Raw genomic sequence first — 15,453 nt, forward strand, 5'->3', positions numbered from 1 at the left:
AGAAATTGTTAATGAGTATGTTAAAGCTGCAATGAAATTCTTCTTTAAAAAATTAAATAAATTTTAAAAATTGAAATGGATACAATATTGCAAAACTAGCATTACATTTACATGGAAAAAAACAGGCAGTGTTCTAAGGACTTTAAATTTATTAGCTCTAGTTTCCATAAGCATCCTACAAGTAGATATAACTTCCCTATTCATAATATGAAGAAACTAGAGCTTGGCTAGGTTACAGTTTGCCCAAGGCCACAAAGCTACTACAAAGTAGTGGAGAAGGAATTTATACACAACCAGTCTGTCTCCAGAGCGCCACTCCACCACAGCCCACAGAACCACAATGGAACTGCTGGGAAAATGGGATTGGAATGCTCACTTGTTCACTGAACCTCACCAAGAGAACTTATTTCTGCATAAGCGACTGCAAAAACAGAAGTTCAGGCAGCACTTCCAATCACACCCCTAGATGCTGAGTAACGACAACTGAAGTATTCCCCCAAAAGAAGCACAAGCCTTTTAAAAAAAGATTATACCTGCATTTCCCCAATGGCCAGCACCACGAGATCTCTGACACCATCCTCATCCAAGTCCGGCAGCACCACGACTGGGGCAGCCAAGGTGCCATTGGACAGGTAGTTCGGGTTTAGAGACCAGATGGCTTTGCCTAGAGAAGGACAAATAGGCAGATCACCACTTTGGCTTTCTGCCCCTGGAAAAGGCAGGCGCAATGTTCCCAGACCAGAAAAGAAAACCAAAGGGTTGAACAGCCGACACCAGAGCCTCTACACTTTGCCCCGTTACTTTCCAATCTGAGGACAAAGTGGGATCTGAAATCTTTGCACATATGACTACAGTTCCATGTAACAACCTTACATCAAATAGAGCTGTTGAAGTCTCTCCTGGAGGCAGAAGCTCGATCTACCAGGGCTGCAGAATGGGTCCATCGGGGCACTATGGCCACTAAGGGCCCACTCAGACTCCTTTCAACCCATACATAAGCATCAGAGAAACTTCAGAAGGCTTTCAAGGACTCTATCCCTGAGCTAAATCAGCCAAGTGCATTCTGGTTTTTGGTTTTTTGCCTGTTTTTGCTTGGTTTTATGGGATTTTTGTTTGTGCTTGGTTTTTATTATTTATTTAATGTGTATGAGTGTTTTACCTGCATGTATGTAAGTGTATCCATGTAAGTGCAATGCCCATGGAGGCCAAAAGAGGGCATCAGATTCCTTTGCTCTTGAATTACAGACAGTTCTCTGCAAGAGCAGTCGGTGCTCCTAAACACTGAGCCACTTCTCCAGTCCCTTGTTTTGGTTTGGTTTGGTTTTAGTTTTTTGAGACAGGGTCTCCCTGTAGCCCCAGCTAGCCTGGAACTTGCTATGTAGACCAAGCTGGCCTTGAACTTACAAAGTAGCCAAGGATGACCTTGAACTCACCATCCTCCTTCTTCTGCATCCTGAGCATGGAGATTATAGGCCTGTGCCACCAAACGTGGTTTATGTGGTCCTAGGACTCAAACTCAGGGCTTTGTGCATGCTAGGCAAGCACTCTAATTGAGCTACATCCTCAGACCCTGACTTTATTTTCATTCACAGACACCCCACAAGCCAGGCATGATAATTTACACCTGTAATCCCAGCATCAGGAAAGCTGAGACAGGAGGACTGCATGCCTTGGAGGCCAACCTGGGATACAGTGGGGTAGGGAGCCCAAATAAAGCATCCTACTATGGCACCTCTAGATGTGGGAAGGGCATTGCTGTTTGTTCAACTTCCCTTAAACTCAGGGCCCCTTGAGACAAGCATACTGACAGGGCATTCATGACTCTGTGAGGAGATATCTATACTAGATTCTTTTCCAACCCTTCTGTGTATGAATCTACAAGTAAGAAGAAGCAAAAGGCCACACTGAGACCAGGCATAGTGGTATATGACTTTAGTCCCAGTAGTTGGGAGGCAGAGACAGGCAGATCTCTGTGAGTTTGGGGCCATCATGGTCTACATAGCAAGTTCCAGGCTAACCAGGGCTACATAAAGATCCTATAAGTCACATCAACAGCCTTGAAAAGCCTGAGTTCTTTCCCTAGTATAGTTTTTAATAGATTAAATCTTAGGTTCATGCATGGACCTGTGTAGTTCAGACAGAAAGAGGTAAAGCTCCCTTATCTTTTGTACAAAGAACAGTGTAGAGGGACTATTTACAACCAAGGCCTCAGGGTAATTTCTGTTTGGATAACAGTTTAACTCCATCTTATCACCAAACAAGCTGCAACAAGGATCTACTTCTCCATCTGCCCAAACCTCTTATCTTAGTCCCATAATTACCACCTTCCAGAGCAGTAAAGCAGACTTCCCATCCTGTCAGAGGGGGAAAGTCCCTTCCCCTCCAAACAGTTTGAATCCCAAATGATGGCTCACAGAAGCAAAGACCTCAAGCGGCAAATCTACCTGATGTGGCATTGAACGCGCGGAGCATCTTGCGTGTCCCGGTCACGAGGCACACGGTTTCAGTCACACTTCCCAGCATCAGATCCAAGCATGTGACATCTTGAGCCTCCTCTGGGAGGGGACTAGACCAGAGTGTACTTCCATTCATCCCGGAAAGGCACACAAGGTCTGCAGTTGGTTGTGAGTCACCTAAAAGCATGTAGGAGACATAAGAAGAGAAGGAGGCAGAGGAGGTGAGAGTCAGGAATGAGCAGGAGACCAGAAAATAAAAGTAAACGGTGGGTGTTAAGGCAAAAAACTCAGGCTTGTGTGCTCAGCTCCCTCCTGTACTTCTGACAAGGTATGAACACACAACCTGTCATCTGCTCTCACACCTCATGTAAGACAAGATGCTGAGGGCCCCTCTACGCTGCCTCACTACAACTCCGTTTCTTCGCATTTCCCAGCACATCTGTTTATCTGTCTGCCACCTCAGTCCCCATGAACTAGTGATGTCCTTAACAAAAGATACTGTCTCATTAATTTCTGATTTTTCAGCACTTCACGAAATGCCTGGTATACAAAGCAACCCATTGTTTGCTGAGGAAAAGATAGGAACAAGGGCCAGCTAGATAGCTTAGTGAATAAAGACGTCTACTGCCAAACCTGATGACCTAAGTTCGATCCCTAGCAGTGTTCCAGTGTTCCCACATGGTGGAAGGAGAAAACCAACTGCCATAAGGACCCATGTTGTGCAATGCCCACAGAGGCCAGAAAAGAGCATTGGATCCCCTGGAACTGGAGTTACTGATGGCTGTTAGCCATCATGTGGGTGCTGGGAACTGAACCTGGGCCCTCTGCAAAAGGAGTCAGTGCTCTTAACTGATGAGCCATCTCTCCAGCCCAGGACAGGATATCTTGCCTCATCTCACACACTTGGCACTTTCAGCCATCACTAATACCAGTAAGGAAACGGATTCAGAGCGTCATCCTTCCTGACCCTCATATCACTAATTAAACATACAGGCCCCCAAACAGGAGAGAAGGTGTGGCTCACTGTTTAAGACCTTGCTGCCTGAGGCAGACACAGTGATAAGCAGTGCTGGAATATGTTTGCTTCTAGACTTTTCCAGAACACTCACATCCTATGCTGTTCTTCCTGCTTAAGGACCCTACTGAGTCCACGGCCATTCTCTGACTTGTGTTTTTTGGGGAGCTAATAGGTTAACCCTTAGACTATGGTTCCTTGAGGCAGAAGCCATGCTCCTCTTGGTGAGCTCTCTATACAACCAGCACAACCCTGGAGGTGAACAGCGACTCTGGTGGGTGTCCATCATGCTTGCTGAGTGAATTGTGAACAAGCAAATAATAACTCAAACCCTAGCTACCCTATGATGCAAAGCATTATGGGTTATGGGTATATCCATGTGGCATGAGGGTTGAGGTCAAGGGCCCACAGGGCCTGACTCCTGGAGCTGAACCCCAAGTCTACTTTTTACTCTAAGCAAGATCCTTAAGCCCAGTGGACCTCAGTTTCCTCATCTAGAAAAGGGAACAATATATTAGCCTACTTGGTTGAGAGGTAAATTCATTCACATGTGCTAAGTAAATACAACAGGGCATAGCACAGAGAACGCACCAAATGGTATTTACATTTCTACTTTTACCATCTCTGGACTAATCAGGCTGGTCCATATAGTGTCCAAACCCATGGCCTTGTCACTAACCATCTTGATACCCAACAAAGCAAGGAAAATATCAAATGCAGGCTGGAGAAATGGCTCAGTGGTTAGGAGCCCTTGATGCTCTTGCCGAGAACCCAGGTTCAGTTCCCAGCACCCACAAGGCGGCTAACAACTGTCCTTAACTCCAATTCCAGGGGATCCGATGCTCTCTTCTGGTTTCTTTAGGCACTACACACACATGTGCACTTTTACACATGGAAGCAAAACACATACATAAAAGAGAAATAAATAAATCAAAAAAAAAGTTTTTGGGTCTTTCTAAGACAGGGTCTCCCTGTAGTCTCAGGTGGCCTGGAGCTCACTATGTAAATCAGGCTGGCCTTGAACTCACAGAGATCCACCTGCCTCTGCTTCCCAAGTACTGGCGTGCACCACCACAGCTGGCATCAAAAAATTCAATGGTTCATGCCTTTAATCCCAGCACTCAGGAGGTAGATCTCTGTGAGTTCAAGGCCAGCCTGGTCTATGGAGCCGGTCAGCTGAGGCTACAGGGTCAAAAAACAAAAAAAAAATTTTTTTAAACAAAAAACATCAAATACCCACAATATTCCTAACTTTACTTCAAAGGTCAATGATTGCTAGGCCAGGAAAATGTAATCAAGCAAAGACTATATGAAACAGGGCTGGAGAGATGACTCAGCAGTTAAGAACACTGGGTGTTCTGGCATAGGACTGAGGTTCGGTTCCCAGCACCCACGACAGCTAATGACCATCCATAAGTCCAGTTCCAGGAGACCCGATGCCCTCCTCTGACATCTGTGGGCACTGCACAACACAGGTGCACTTGCATATGTGCAGGCAATACACTCATACACATAAAATAAAAATAAATAAAAATTTTTTAAAAAGACTGTAAGAAAGCCTGCTCTTAGGCTGGAGGCTTTCTCTACAGAATTGCTTCTCCACACCAATCAAGTCTCAGAAAGGCATTTATAATAACGCCAGGCAGTCACACAGTGTAGACATCTCTAAAGCATACCTAAACATTTACTTGGGGCCTAAATGATTAGAAAGCAGTTCCTAGGGTTTCCTCGGCCTCGGGGAAGGAATCCTGTGTCAGCTGACACGCTGGAATCAGCCACTGTTAACAGACATCACAGGACCAGACCAGTATGCTGTGCATCTGTGATGAAAACACAGCACATTTTTTGATTGCTTCCACATTTGTCCCACATATCTGCCAGAGTCCCAGAAACAGCACACTCAGCTGTATAAACTGTTGAGGCTTTAATAAGACTATCAACAAAGATATGTCAGGATGGAGGGGGCCCACTAGTGGCAGTATGCTGTTACTGCTCCCAGGCCCAAAGGAGAGAGACTACTTACTCCAGAAAAGAAAGTCCTCCAGGAGGGCCAGCTTGAGACCAGCTATGACCAGTGGTCAAGTTCATAGCCTTCCTGCTCTAGGTCTGGCAGGGAAGGACACAGAGAAATAAATAACCCCACCCCACTCTCCATTTCCTCCAGTTCCCACTGTGCTACCCTTTGGCCAGGTCCAGCAGGAGTCCGGCAGGCAAAGGAACCCATAGCTAAGATGCTCTCCATATGGCCCACCCTCCCTGGTAGAGGACAACCTGGAGCAGCAAACCAAAGCAGGAAAGGACAGCACCTAGCCCAGACATCTGGGTGCAAAGCTGTTAAGTTATGATCATGACCAACCCTGCCAGGGTTGGGAGAGCAGGGTAGGATTCATTATAATCTATGGAAAACTGACTCAAAAAATGGAAATACGTATTGGGCCAGGGAGATGGCTCAGTTGGTAAAGTGCTTGCTATACAAGCTAGAGAACCTGAATTTGATCCCAGGAAACCCACACAAGAAAGCTGGGTGGTACGGTACATACTTATAATCCCAGTGCCAGGGAGGCATAGACAGCAGGGTGAGGGGGGGAATCCCTGGGGAATGCTGGCCAGTTCTAGGTTGACAACAAGGTGGACATAAGTTGGGCTTGGCAATGCACACCTTTAGTCCCAGAACTCAAGGACTCCAAGAGATAGAGGCCAGCCTGGTCTACATAGTGAGTTCCAGGGCAGCTGAAGGAGACCCCTGTCTCAAAGAGACCAAAAAAAAAAAAAAACCAAGGTGGACAGTTCTTGAAGAATGACATCAGAGGCTAACCTCTGGCCTCCACATGTGCACGCACACACACACAGCTAATTACTAAGGCTGCCACTGCAGGGTGTGGGCAGGTCATTTCTTCTCTGAACCAAGGTCTTCACTGACTTGGATGACCACTCAAAGTCCAACTATGACTTACTCCGGCTTCTTAAAATGACCTTTATTACACACAGGAACGTTTTGGTGAGGCACGTCATGTATGGCAGATCTGTGGTGACCTTCTGGCCCTTGCAGACCTTCTTCTGCAGTGCCCCTCAGGAGATGACTAGGTTTTCTTCCAGCTGGCAGCTCCCCTGTGGCAGCCTCCAAAGATGAAAGATGCATCTCTTACCTCCCTCAGTCCCATTCCTGGATGTCACAAAGGAGAGAAGTACATCCCGAAGGCCATCTCCGTTCACGTCAGCCAGCTCCAACGGAGACAGGTCCCCGCCTGGAGCACACATAATAAAACAAAAAGGGCCTGAGCCAGTTACCAAGACCAGTTCTCTGCTGCCAGACTAGAAAGAAGACAGATGTAAATCCACATGGACTTCTGGTTCTCCGACAAGATAGCGGAGACACACTTCTCCCTCACCTGGCCCAGAGCCCTGGATATTACACATAAAACCAACTCAATAAGGCTCTGAAAGGAGGAGGGAGTAAGGGACCCAGGATAGAGACCCCACACGGGATAGAGGAATGGCATGGTTATGCATCCTTGGCCTCAAATAGTCCAGACAAGATGTTAACCAAATAGTCATTAACCCCAAAACAGCACAGGACTAAAGAAGCCCCAAGAGACTTGGCTTCCCTAGAAAAGGCCCAAGAAAGGTGCAGCCTAGCAAGGCAGAAGAATCTGAGTATAGACAACTGCTCTACTTCAAAAGCTATAGATAAACCTATGGCCCTGCCCCACAGCAAAGGCTGTGGGACCTGACTTCTGTTCTAGATATACCAAGGCACCCTCCCCTCCTACAGAGCCAAGGTCAAGAAGGCCATGGGGAAACAGGGATATCATCCCACCTACAGTGCTGAGCCAGCCATGCACAAAGGAAATCTAAAGTTCACAGAGCCAGCCCATCCTTCGTCCTCACAAGGGGCAATGGAGGCCAGTGGGGCGCAGCGACAAGGGACAATCTGGCCCAGCATGGTGATATGTATCTTCAAAGCCAGCAATCAGGAGGCAGAGGCAGGTGGATCTCTGTGAGTTCAAGGCAAGACTGGTCTGCATAGTTCTAGGCCAGATGGAGCTACATAGTGAGAACCACTTTGGCAGAAAATCTAAAAACCCACTAAGAATGAAGAGGCACACACCCTCTGACTGGCAACTTCACTCCTAGGTTTCTTACACACTGCACTGGAAACAGAAAAAATGTTCTTAGCATCATTTATTTAAAAAAAAAAAAAAAAAAAAAAAAAAAAGTGGTGCAGGCCTTTAATCCTAGCACTTGGGAGGCAGAGGCAGGCAGATCTCTGTGCCAGCTGGGGCTACAGGGAGACCCTGTCCCAAAAAGACCAAAAAAGAAAAAAAAAAAAAAAAAAAAAAAAAGAAGGGCTGGGCATGGTTGTACATGTCTTTAATTCCTGTACTTGGGAGCAGAGACAGACAGATCTCTGTGAGAGACAGAGGCCAGGCTGGTCTACCTAATGAGTTCTAGGACAGCTGGGGCTACAAGGACACCTTGTCTCAAAAAGACAAAAAAAAAAAAAAAAAAAAAAAAAAAAGCAAGCCTCATACTATTACAATTAAATTTATATAAGATTCAAAAAGAGGTAAAATTAACGAAAATTTTCAGGTGTCTGGGTCAATGTGGCAAAATGTTAAAGTCAAGGAGTAACCAGCACAAATAAAGAAGACAGTTGTTTGGTGGGCAAAAGAGGTAGGGCAGGAGACTCAGAGGCCTCAACAATGTTCCACTTCCTCAGCTGAGTGCCGGCCACACAGCAATGTGCTTGCAGTCCCCTCACTGTGTACACATTCTACACATGTAAACCAACACGTCCCTGAGAGAACTGAAGATGGGAACAGGGAACCCATCAAAAGCTAATTCCCCTGAGGTCAGATAAGTGACAGAGAGACAGTCCTTCCTGTTCAGGATGATCAGAGCTGTCCAAAAATAGCCTGATGTGGTTGACAAGAGACAGGCTGCTGGGCAGAGCTGAGACACACACCCTGCTTCAGAACAAGAAGCTTCAAGAACTTTGCTTCAAATGAGGCAAACAAAACCAAACAAAAACAGGCACCACTGGGGCAGCGCCATCTCAACCACAAAAACAGGCACCACTGGGGCAGCGCCATCTCAACCACAAAAACAGGCACCACTGGGGCAGCGCCATCTCAACCAGGAGGGGCCAAGGAGGAAAAACAGCAGCTACCGTCTATGAAAAATGAAATTACTTCAAAATTCAAATTAGGTCAGGCTTGTATAATTAAGGAAGGAGACAGGCTTTTAAGAGCCCTGGGCTCTGGTCTGGCCAGGCCTTGGGCCTCACCTGACTGTGTAAATAGCCTTTCCTGCACCTCTGTAGTCTCCTGACAGTGTTGGCTCTACACAGGAACCCAACAAACCTATATCCTACCCTCTGGGTCTGTCTAAGAAAGATGAATGACATTCCACAAAGGCAGTAAATCCCCGGGATTCAGAGGCGTGGCGATCTATTTGTTTTATTTCAACTCTCCTAACCACCTCCATGCCCAGGGAGGAAAGATTGTATGACACATTACTTTTAAGATTTAGAGGGAAAGCTGGGTATGGTGGTGCACACCTGTAGTCCCAGCACTTGGGAAGCTGAAGAAGAAAGATCGCCACAAGTTTGAGGACAGTCTGGACTACATAGTGAGTGCCAACCCTGTCAGGGCTATGGTGGTGAAATACTATCTCCAAAAATGATTTGGAGTGGGGGTGGAGATGATTCAGCCCGGTGAAAGCACTGGCTGTTCTTGCAGAGGACCAGGGATCAGTTCCCAGCACCCATATGGTGGCTAACATAACACCTTTTCTGACCTCTGCAGGCATTGAATGTATGTGAATCACTAACATGCATGTAGGCAAAACACTCATACACATAAAATTCAAAAAAAAATATTCTTTTAATGATTTGGAGGAAAACTTCAACATACTAGCATATGAAAATCAACAGATCAGATCTAAAAATCCCGCAACTCACCTCCTTGGGAGCCTAAGCGACGGCTCCATGTGCTGTGCAGGTCTCTCGGGGGGCAGGGAATGAGGAAAGCACAGAGAAGTACCAAGACCATGGAGATCACCAATGTCAGTAGGAAGACAGATGTGCGTACATAGGACACCAGTGAAGAGGTGGCCTTCTGCTCCAGGCCCCCAAGGGGTTCCGAGGGGTACCCCTCTGGGACAACTTCTGAAAGATGTGGCTTTGCAGCCCCTGCAGCCTCAGCATCTGAGTCCGGCTCGGGCACCTCTCCCAAGGCACTCTTCCCATTTTTGACCCCTCCATTCTTCTGTTGCAAATTAAGCACAAGATCATCTTCACTCTCGTCACTGTCAGCCTGCGTAAGAGGGTCATACTCCCCGAGGTCTGGGCTCTTCTTCCCTAAAAAAAAAAAACAAAAACGACAGGACAGAGTCAATGAGAGTCAGAAGGAAAAAGTCTCACCAGAGCACGGCAGATACCTGGGGTGACCCACAAAGCAAAATGACACCCAGAAACCTAGGTTTACACCACTAAGACCTTGATGGCTTTCTGCATACTTAGCTGTTAGCACAGAGAAGGGGGTGGGAAGAGAAGAAAAGCCCAGTGCCCTAGAAGTATGGCCTTCATGAGGTTAAGAAAAACGCAAAGGGGCTGGAGAGATGGCTCAGCAGTTAAAAGCACTGGCTGCTCTTGTAGAAGACCTGGGTTCAGTTCCTAGCACCCATAAGGTGGCTAACAATCTTCAGTAACTCCAGTTCTAGGGGATCTAATGCCCTCTTCAGGCCTAGGTGGGCACTGCATGCACAGGCAAACTTCCATAGATACAGGCAAAACAATCATATATGAAATAGGAAAAAAAATTTTAATTATATATATATAAAAGAAAGAAAACCATAAAGGCTGCAGCAGCAGCAGCAAGGATCGAACTGGAGGAGACCACGCAATTGAAATAAGCCAGGCAGGGAAAGATAAATCCTCACGTTCTCACATGTGAAAGCTAAAACATTATTCTTGAGAGCAAAGAGAGCCAGACATGATGACTCACACCTGCAATCTCAGCATTTGAGATGCTGAGGCAGGAGAACTGTCATGAACTGGAGGCCAGCCTGGGCTTTAAAGTGAGGTCTTTTCTAAAAAAGAAGCAGAGGCTAGAGAGGTGACTCAGTGGTTACCAGCACTGGCTGCACAGAGGGCCCAGATTCAGTTCCCAGCACCCACATGGAAGTGAACAACTGTCTGTAATTCCAAGCCTAAGGGACCCAACACCCTCTTCTAGTCTCTGCGGGCATCGCACACATGTGGTGCACCTACATGCACGCAAGTAAAACACTCATATACATAAAACATAAATAATAAAATTTTTAAAAGAAAAAAGACATAAAAAGAGGATAGGGATGTACATGAGTTGGTAGAGTGCTTGTCCAGCATACACAGAGTCCAGGGACCATATAAAGCAGACATGGTGGCACACGCCTATAATCTCAGCACTTGGAAGACAGACATTAAAGTTTATCCTCAGCTACACAGCAAATTTGAGACTATTCTGGGGTACCTGAGACCCTGTCTCAAAAGTAAAACGTTTTTAAAGGAGTAAAGTACAGAATAGTAACCAGGCAGGCACGGTGGTGCACACCTTTAATCCCAGTGCTTGCAAAGGAGGCAGAGGCAGGTGGAGCTCTGTGAGTTCAAGGTCAGCCCAGTCTACACAGCAAGTTCCAGGCTAACCAGGGTTACATAATGAGATCCTGCCTCAAAAAAAAAAACTTTAAAAACTAATTAGAAGAAATATCATATTGTACCCCAGAAATATGTGTGATTACAGTGTGTCAAATGAAAATAATTTTAAAAAGAAAAACTATTAAAAAGGAGATAGGGAAACTAGTATTCTAGTAACTTTTTTATCAATTACATTATTTATTTAAGTATGTGCGTGTACTTCATGCAACAGGCATGTGCAGAGGTCAGAGGACAACTTGTGGGTCCGAGGGATCAAACTCAAGTCAACAGACTTGGTGGAAAACACCTCTACCCACTGGGCCATCTTGCCAGCCCAAATAACTATATTCTTATAGGAAGCTGTCTTCTTTTTTTGTTTTCTTTTAAACAAAGTTCATCTAAAATTTTATTTATTTATGTGTATCAGTGTTTTGCCTGCATGTAGATAAGTGCACCGTGTGTATGCCATGTCTGTGGAGACCAGAAGGGGACACTGGATCCCTGAGAACTGTAATTAAGGATGGTTGTGAACCCCCATGTGGGTACTGGGAACCGAACCCAGGTCCTCTGCAAGAGAAGCCAGAGCTCTTAACCGCTGAGCCATCTCTGTAGCACCAAATTTAAGCAAACTTTTATTGAAGTTTACATTCTAATACAGAAATACATTTCAACTGAAGTCCAACACCAATGAAGAGAGAAATTATAGCACCAAAGTTTTCCCTCCTCAAGTCACACTAGGGTAGATTACTATGTAACCTACAGTTTGGGGTTTTTTTTCTAGGCTTTGTTCCACACAAATCTGTGCAAGTTTCCAACATTAGAATATTTAATTCTATTTGAGGAAGGGGTGGGGGAGAGTTGGACCTCAAGTCAACAAAATGTCATCATATTGGGTTGCTATTCAAAATAAATAAAGCTGATCACAGCTGGGCAAAGGAGAGTTAATCTTTAAGGAAGTGACCAGGCTCCAGAGGATGAACTTCACTAAGTAAAGTAACACAGACTCAGAGAAACAAACAACACATGTTCTCCCTCGTATGTGCATATGTCTTTACTGCTTTTGTTAAATTTTTTTTATTTATTATTTTTATTTTATGTGTATGAGTATATTGCCTGCATATATAAGTTCACTGGTGTCATGCAATGTCCACAGAGATCAGAAAAGGGCATCAGATCCCTTGAAACTGGAGTTACAGACGGCTGTTAGGCTCCATGTAGGTGCTGGGACAGGACCCAGGTCCTCTGCAAGAGCAGCCAGTGCTCTTAACCACTGAGCCATCTCTCCAGTCCGATTTTAAGACAGGGATTCACTGTGTAGGCCAGGCAGACCTCAAGCTTGCAGTGATCCCCCTGCCTCACCCTCCCCAATGCTAGGATTCCATGTGTGCACCGCCACATCCAGCCTATATCAACTTTTCATACACCTAACATGCATTACTGCCTTCCATTTTCTTAGAGCCACAAAGCCATAGTCATTCCTGGCATTGTGGAACAATTCTGTGTGCTCTCAAGGAGTATCTCGCTTTCTGACCATTTCTATGGAAACAACTTAGAAAGTTGGACGCTAAATTCCATCTGGACCTGTTTCACCAAAATCTTACTTCCGTCCTGTGATTTCAACGTCTCACAGTAAACAGTGTTTACCTCAAAAACTGCTATTCTGAGCACGCGTCCTAGGAGAGGTGGCAGTCCAGCAGGAACACGGAGATGGAAGACTTTGTAAAAGCTCGTTCGCACAGTAAGCACCCTACTTCTACTTAGACTCTGCATTGACTGGGAGAGAGAGAGAATTTCCAGAAAGACTTGGGTGCACCCCAAGCCAACTCCTGGCTGTCACTACAACTCGTGCCTTTGTCATGCTAGAACCAAAAAAAAAAAAAGTTTATCTTTTGGAAATCACCTGACAAGCTGTTACTAACAAAAACTCTTATTAAGTCTTTCATTCAGAAGTTAAAAAGGGCAGCACATCCAAGCTTGTGGCAAGGCGGAATGCGTGGTCAGCCTCAGCCTCTGCAGGGGCTGGAGAGATGGCTCAGTGGTTAAGAGCACTGGTTGCTCTTGCAGAGGACCTGGGTTTGATTCCCTGCACTCATATGGTGGCTGACAACTGTCCATAACTCCAGTTCCAGGGAATCTGACGCCCTCTTCTGATTGCCATGGGCATTTCACACATGTGGTGCACTTACATACATGCAGGTAAAACACTCGTATACATAAAAGGAAAACAAATTTTAAAAAACTTCAAAACAAATTGACATTCCACAGAATCATTTTACAGCATTTAGCACTTTCCAAAGATACACAGACTACACTAGGTGGTGTGGCAGTCAAATAACTAGAAAATTCTCTTTATTTTCATTTTCAAAGCTATTTACTTTATCCAGTAAAGATTAGATGTGTCTGTTTGTTTGCTTTCAGGGGTCTATGTAGCACAGGCTGGACTTGAACTGTCGATTCTGATGCCTTGGTTTCCCAAGTGCTGGGATTACAGTTGTGTGCCCCTGTGCCTGACTTGGAGTTGATTCTGTGTGTGTGTGTGTGTGTGTGTGTACACGTGTGTCTGCATGCACTTACCTATGAATGCGCATGTGGAGACCGAACGTTCAGTTGGGGTATCTTCCTCTATTGTTCTCTGCCTGCCTTACTGACAGGATCTCTCATTGAACCTGAATCACCGTTTTGGTTAGACTGACTAGCCAGCAAGACCCTGGGACCCACCTGTCTCTACCTCCTAGTTCTAGGTTACAGATATGCACCACTATACCTGGCTTTCTTTTAAATTACTATTTTATTTATTTATTAGTGTGTATGCACACATGTATATATGTGTGTGAGCACATGTATGGCACAGGACGTATGTGGAAGTCAGAGGGCAACTTGTGAGAATTAGTTCTTTTCTTCCACCATGTAAGTCCTGGGGATCAAACTCAGGTTGTCAGGCTTGGTGGCAAGCCATCTTGTCAGTCCATGCCTGGCTTTTATAAGGGTGCTGGGGATCTATACTCAAGTCCACATGTTTGCACAGCAACCATTTCCCCAGTCCTGGATTTTGCTTGTTTGGGTGTTTTGTAATTGATTTTTAAAGGCACAAAGTACAGGAAAACCAATTGACTATTAGGAACCTAACTCAATAATACTTTCAGGATATGCCATGAGGTCAGCTCACCAGGCTCATCTTCTCTAATGTATATTTCTACTTCATGAAGCAAACTGTTTTATTAATTAGGTAACTATATGTAATAACTTGCACCCAGAACTGTAAATCTTGCTTGTATTTTGTTGTGTATCATTGTTGTTTATGCTGTTGGAGATTGAACCCAGGGCCTCATACATGCCAGGCAAGCAGTCTACCAATTCAGCTATATCCTCAGCCCTAGAGCCATATGTGTGCGTGATGTGTGTAGTGTACGTGCACATGTGTGTGACTGTGCACACCTGTACATGCTAAGAGGCCTGCGAAGACGTCAGGTATCCTTGCTCACCACACTCCATCTTATTCCTTGGAGACAGGCTCTCTCACTGAATGGGAAGCTAAGTTAGCAGCCAGCAAGCCCTAGCAATCCCTGTTTCCAACCCCTGGGGTTCCGCGTGTGTGTAACCACACCCAAATTTTTACATGAGTGCTAGGGATTTGGACTCAGGTCTTCATACCTATGTAATAACAAGCACTTTTACCACGGAACCATCTCTTCAGATCCCGCCCCCCCATAACACTTTTTAAAAGTGATTATTTTGTTTTTAACTGAAACACTCCTGATGTGATAAAATATGTTCTCTGCATACCATGGATTCCTGCTCACCTTCGGAAAGGAAGGACAAGCTGACACACACTACAACATGGTGAACTCAGAGAGCATGATGCTCAGTGAAAGAAGCCAGGTATGAAAACCACACCATGGGATTCCACTTAGATTCCTCTGTGTGATTCCAGCAGAGTAGGTGGAGTCACAGAAAGAGGAAGTCAGATGTTGGTTTCCTGGCTCTATGGGAAATCAAAAACTATTGTTTCATGTGTACAGACTTTTAGTCTTTCAAGATGAAAAAGTTCTAGAGATGGGTTGCAAAACAAAGTGAATGCAGTTAATATTGGACTATATACTAAAAAGTGGTTAATGAGCCAGACGTGATGCCACATGCTTTTTTTGTTGTTGTTGTTGTTTTTGTTTTTGTTTTTTTTTTTAGACAAAACTGTCATTATTTGGAATACTAGTGATTTAACATAGAAAATGACTAGATTATAAGGTTATTAAAAGTATAAAAATGTATTAGGTTTTCCAGGTACAAAAATCAGTACTAGGTACTAG

At 45.1% G+C, this 15,453-nt stretch overlaps 1 protein-coding gene across 3 annotated transcripts in view; it reads right to left on the minus strand.

Moving 5' to 3' along the window:
• Fam234b (family with sequence similarity 234 member B) overlaps nucleotides 1–15,453 on the minus strand; it is a 61,882-nt gene that overhangs the window by 26,582 nt on the left and 19,847 nt on the right. For 2 of the 3 annotated variants that reach the window (XM_029565670.1, XM_029565672.1), the window contains exons 2-5: nucleotides 9,434–9,832; nucleotides 6,618–6,746; nucleotides 2,445–2,633; nucleotides 534–664 (exon numbers count right to left, since the gene is read on the minus strand). In XM_029565670.1, the coding sequence (XP_029421530.1) occupies nucleotides 534–664; nucleotides 2,445–2,633; nucleotides 6,618–6,746; nucleotides 9,434–9,832 (848 nt within the window). The remainder of the gene's footprint in view (nucleotides 1–533; nucleotides 665–2,444; nucleotides 2,634–6,617; nucleotides 6,747–9,433; nucleotides 9,833–15,453) is intronic. The other variant, XM_008837435.2, reaches the window with a different exon arrangement.

The sequence above is a fragment of the Nannospalax galili genome, unplaced genomic scaffold (assembly GCF_000622305.1).
Source record: "Nannospalax galili isolate Female #2095 unplaced genomic scaffold, S.galili_v1.0 scaffold210, whole genome shotgun sequence".
NCBI classification, from domain to species: Eukaryota; Metazoa; Chordata; class Mammalia; order Rodentia; family Spalacidae; genus Nannospalax; species Nannospalax galili.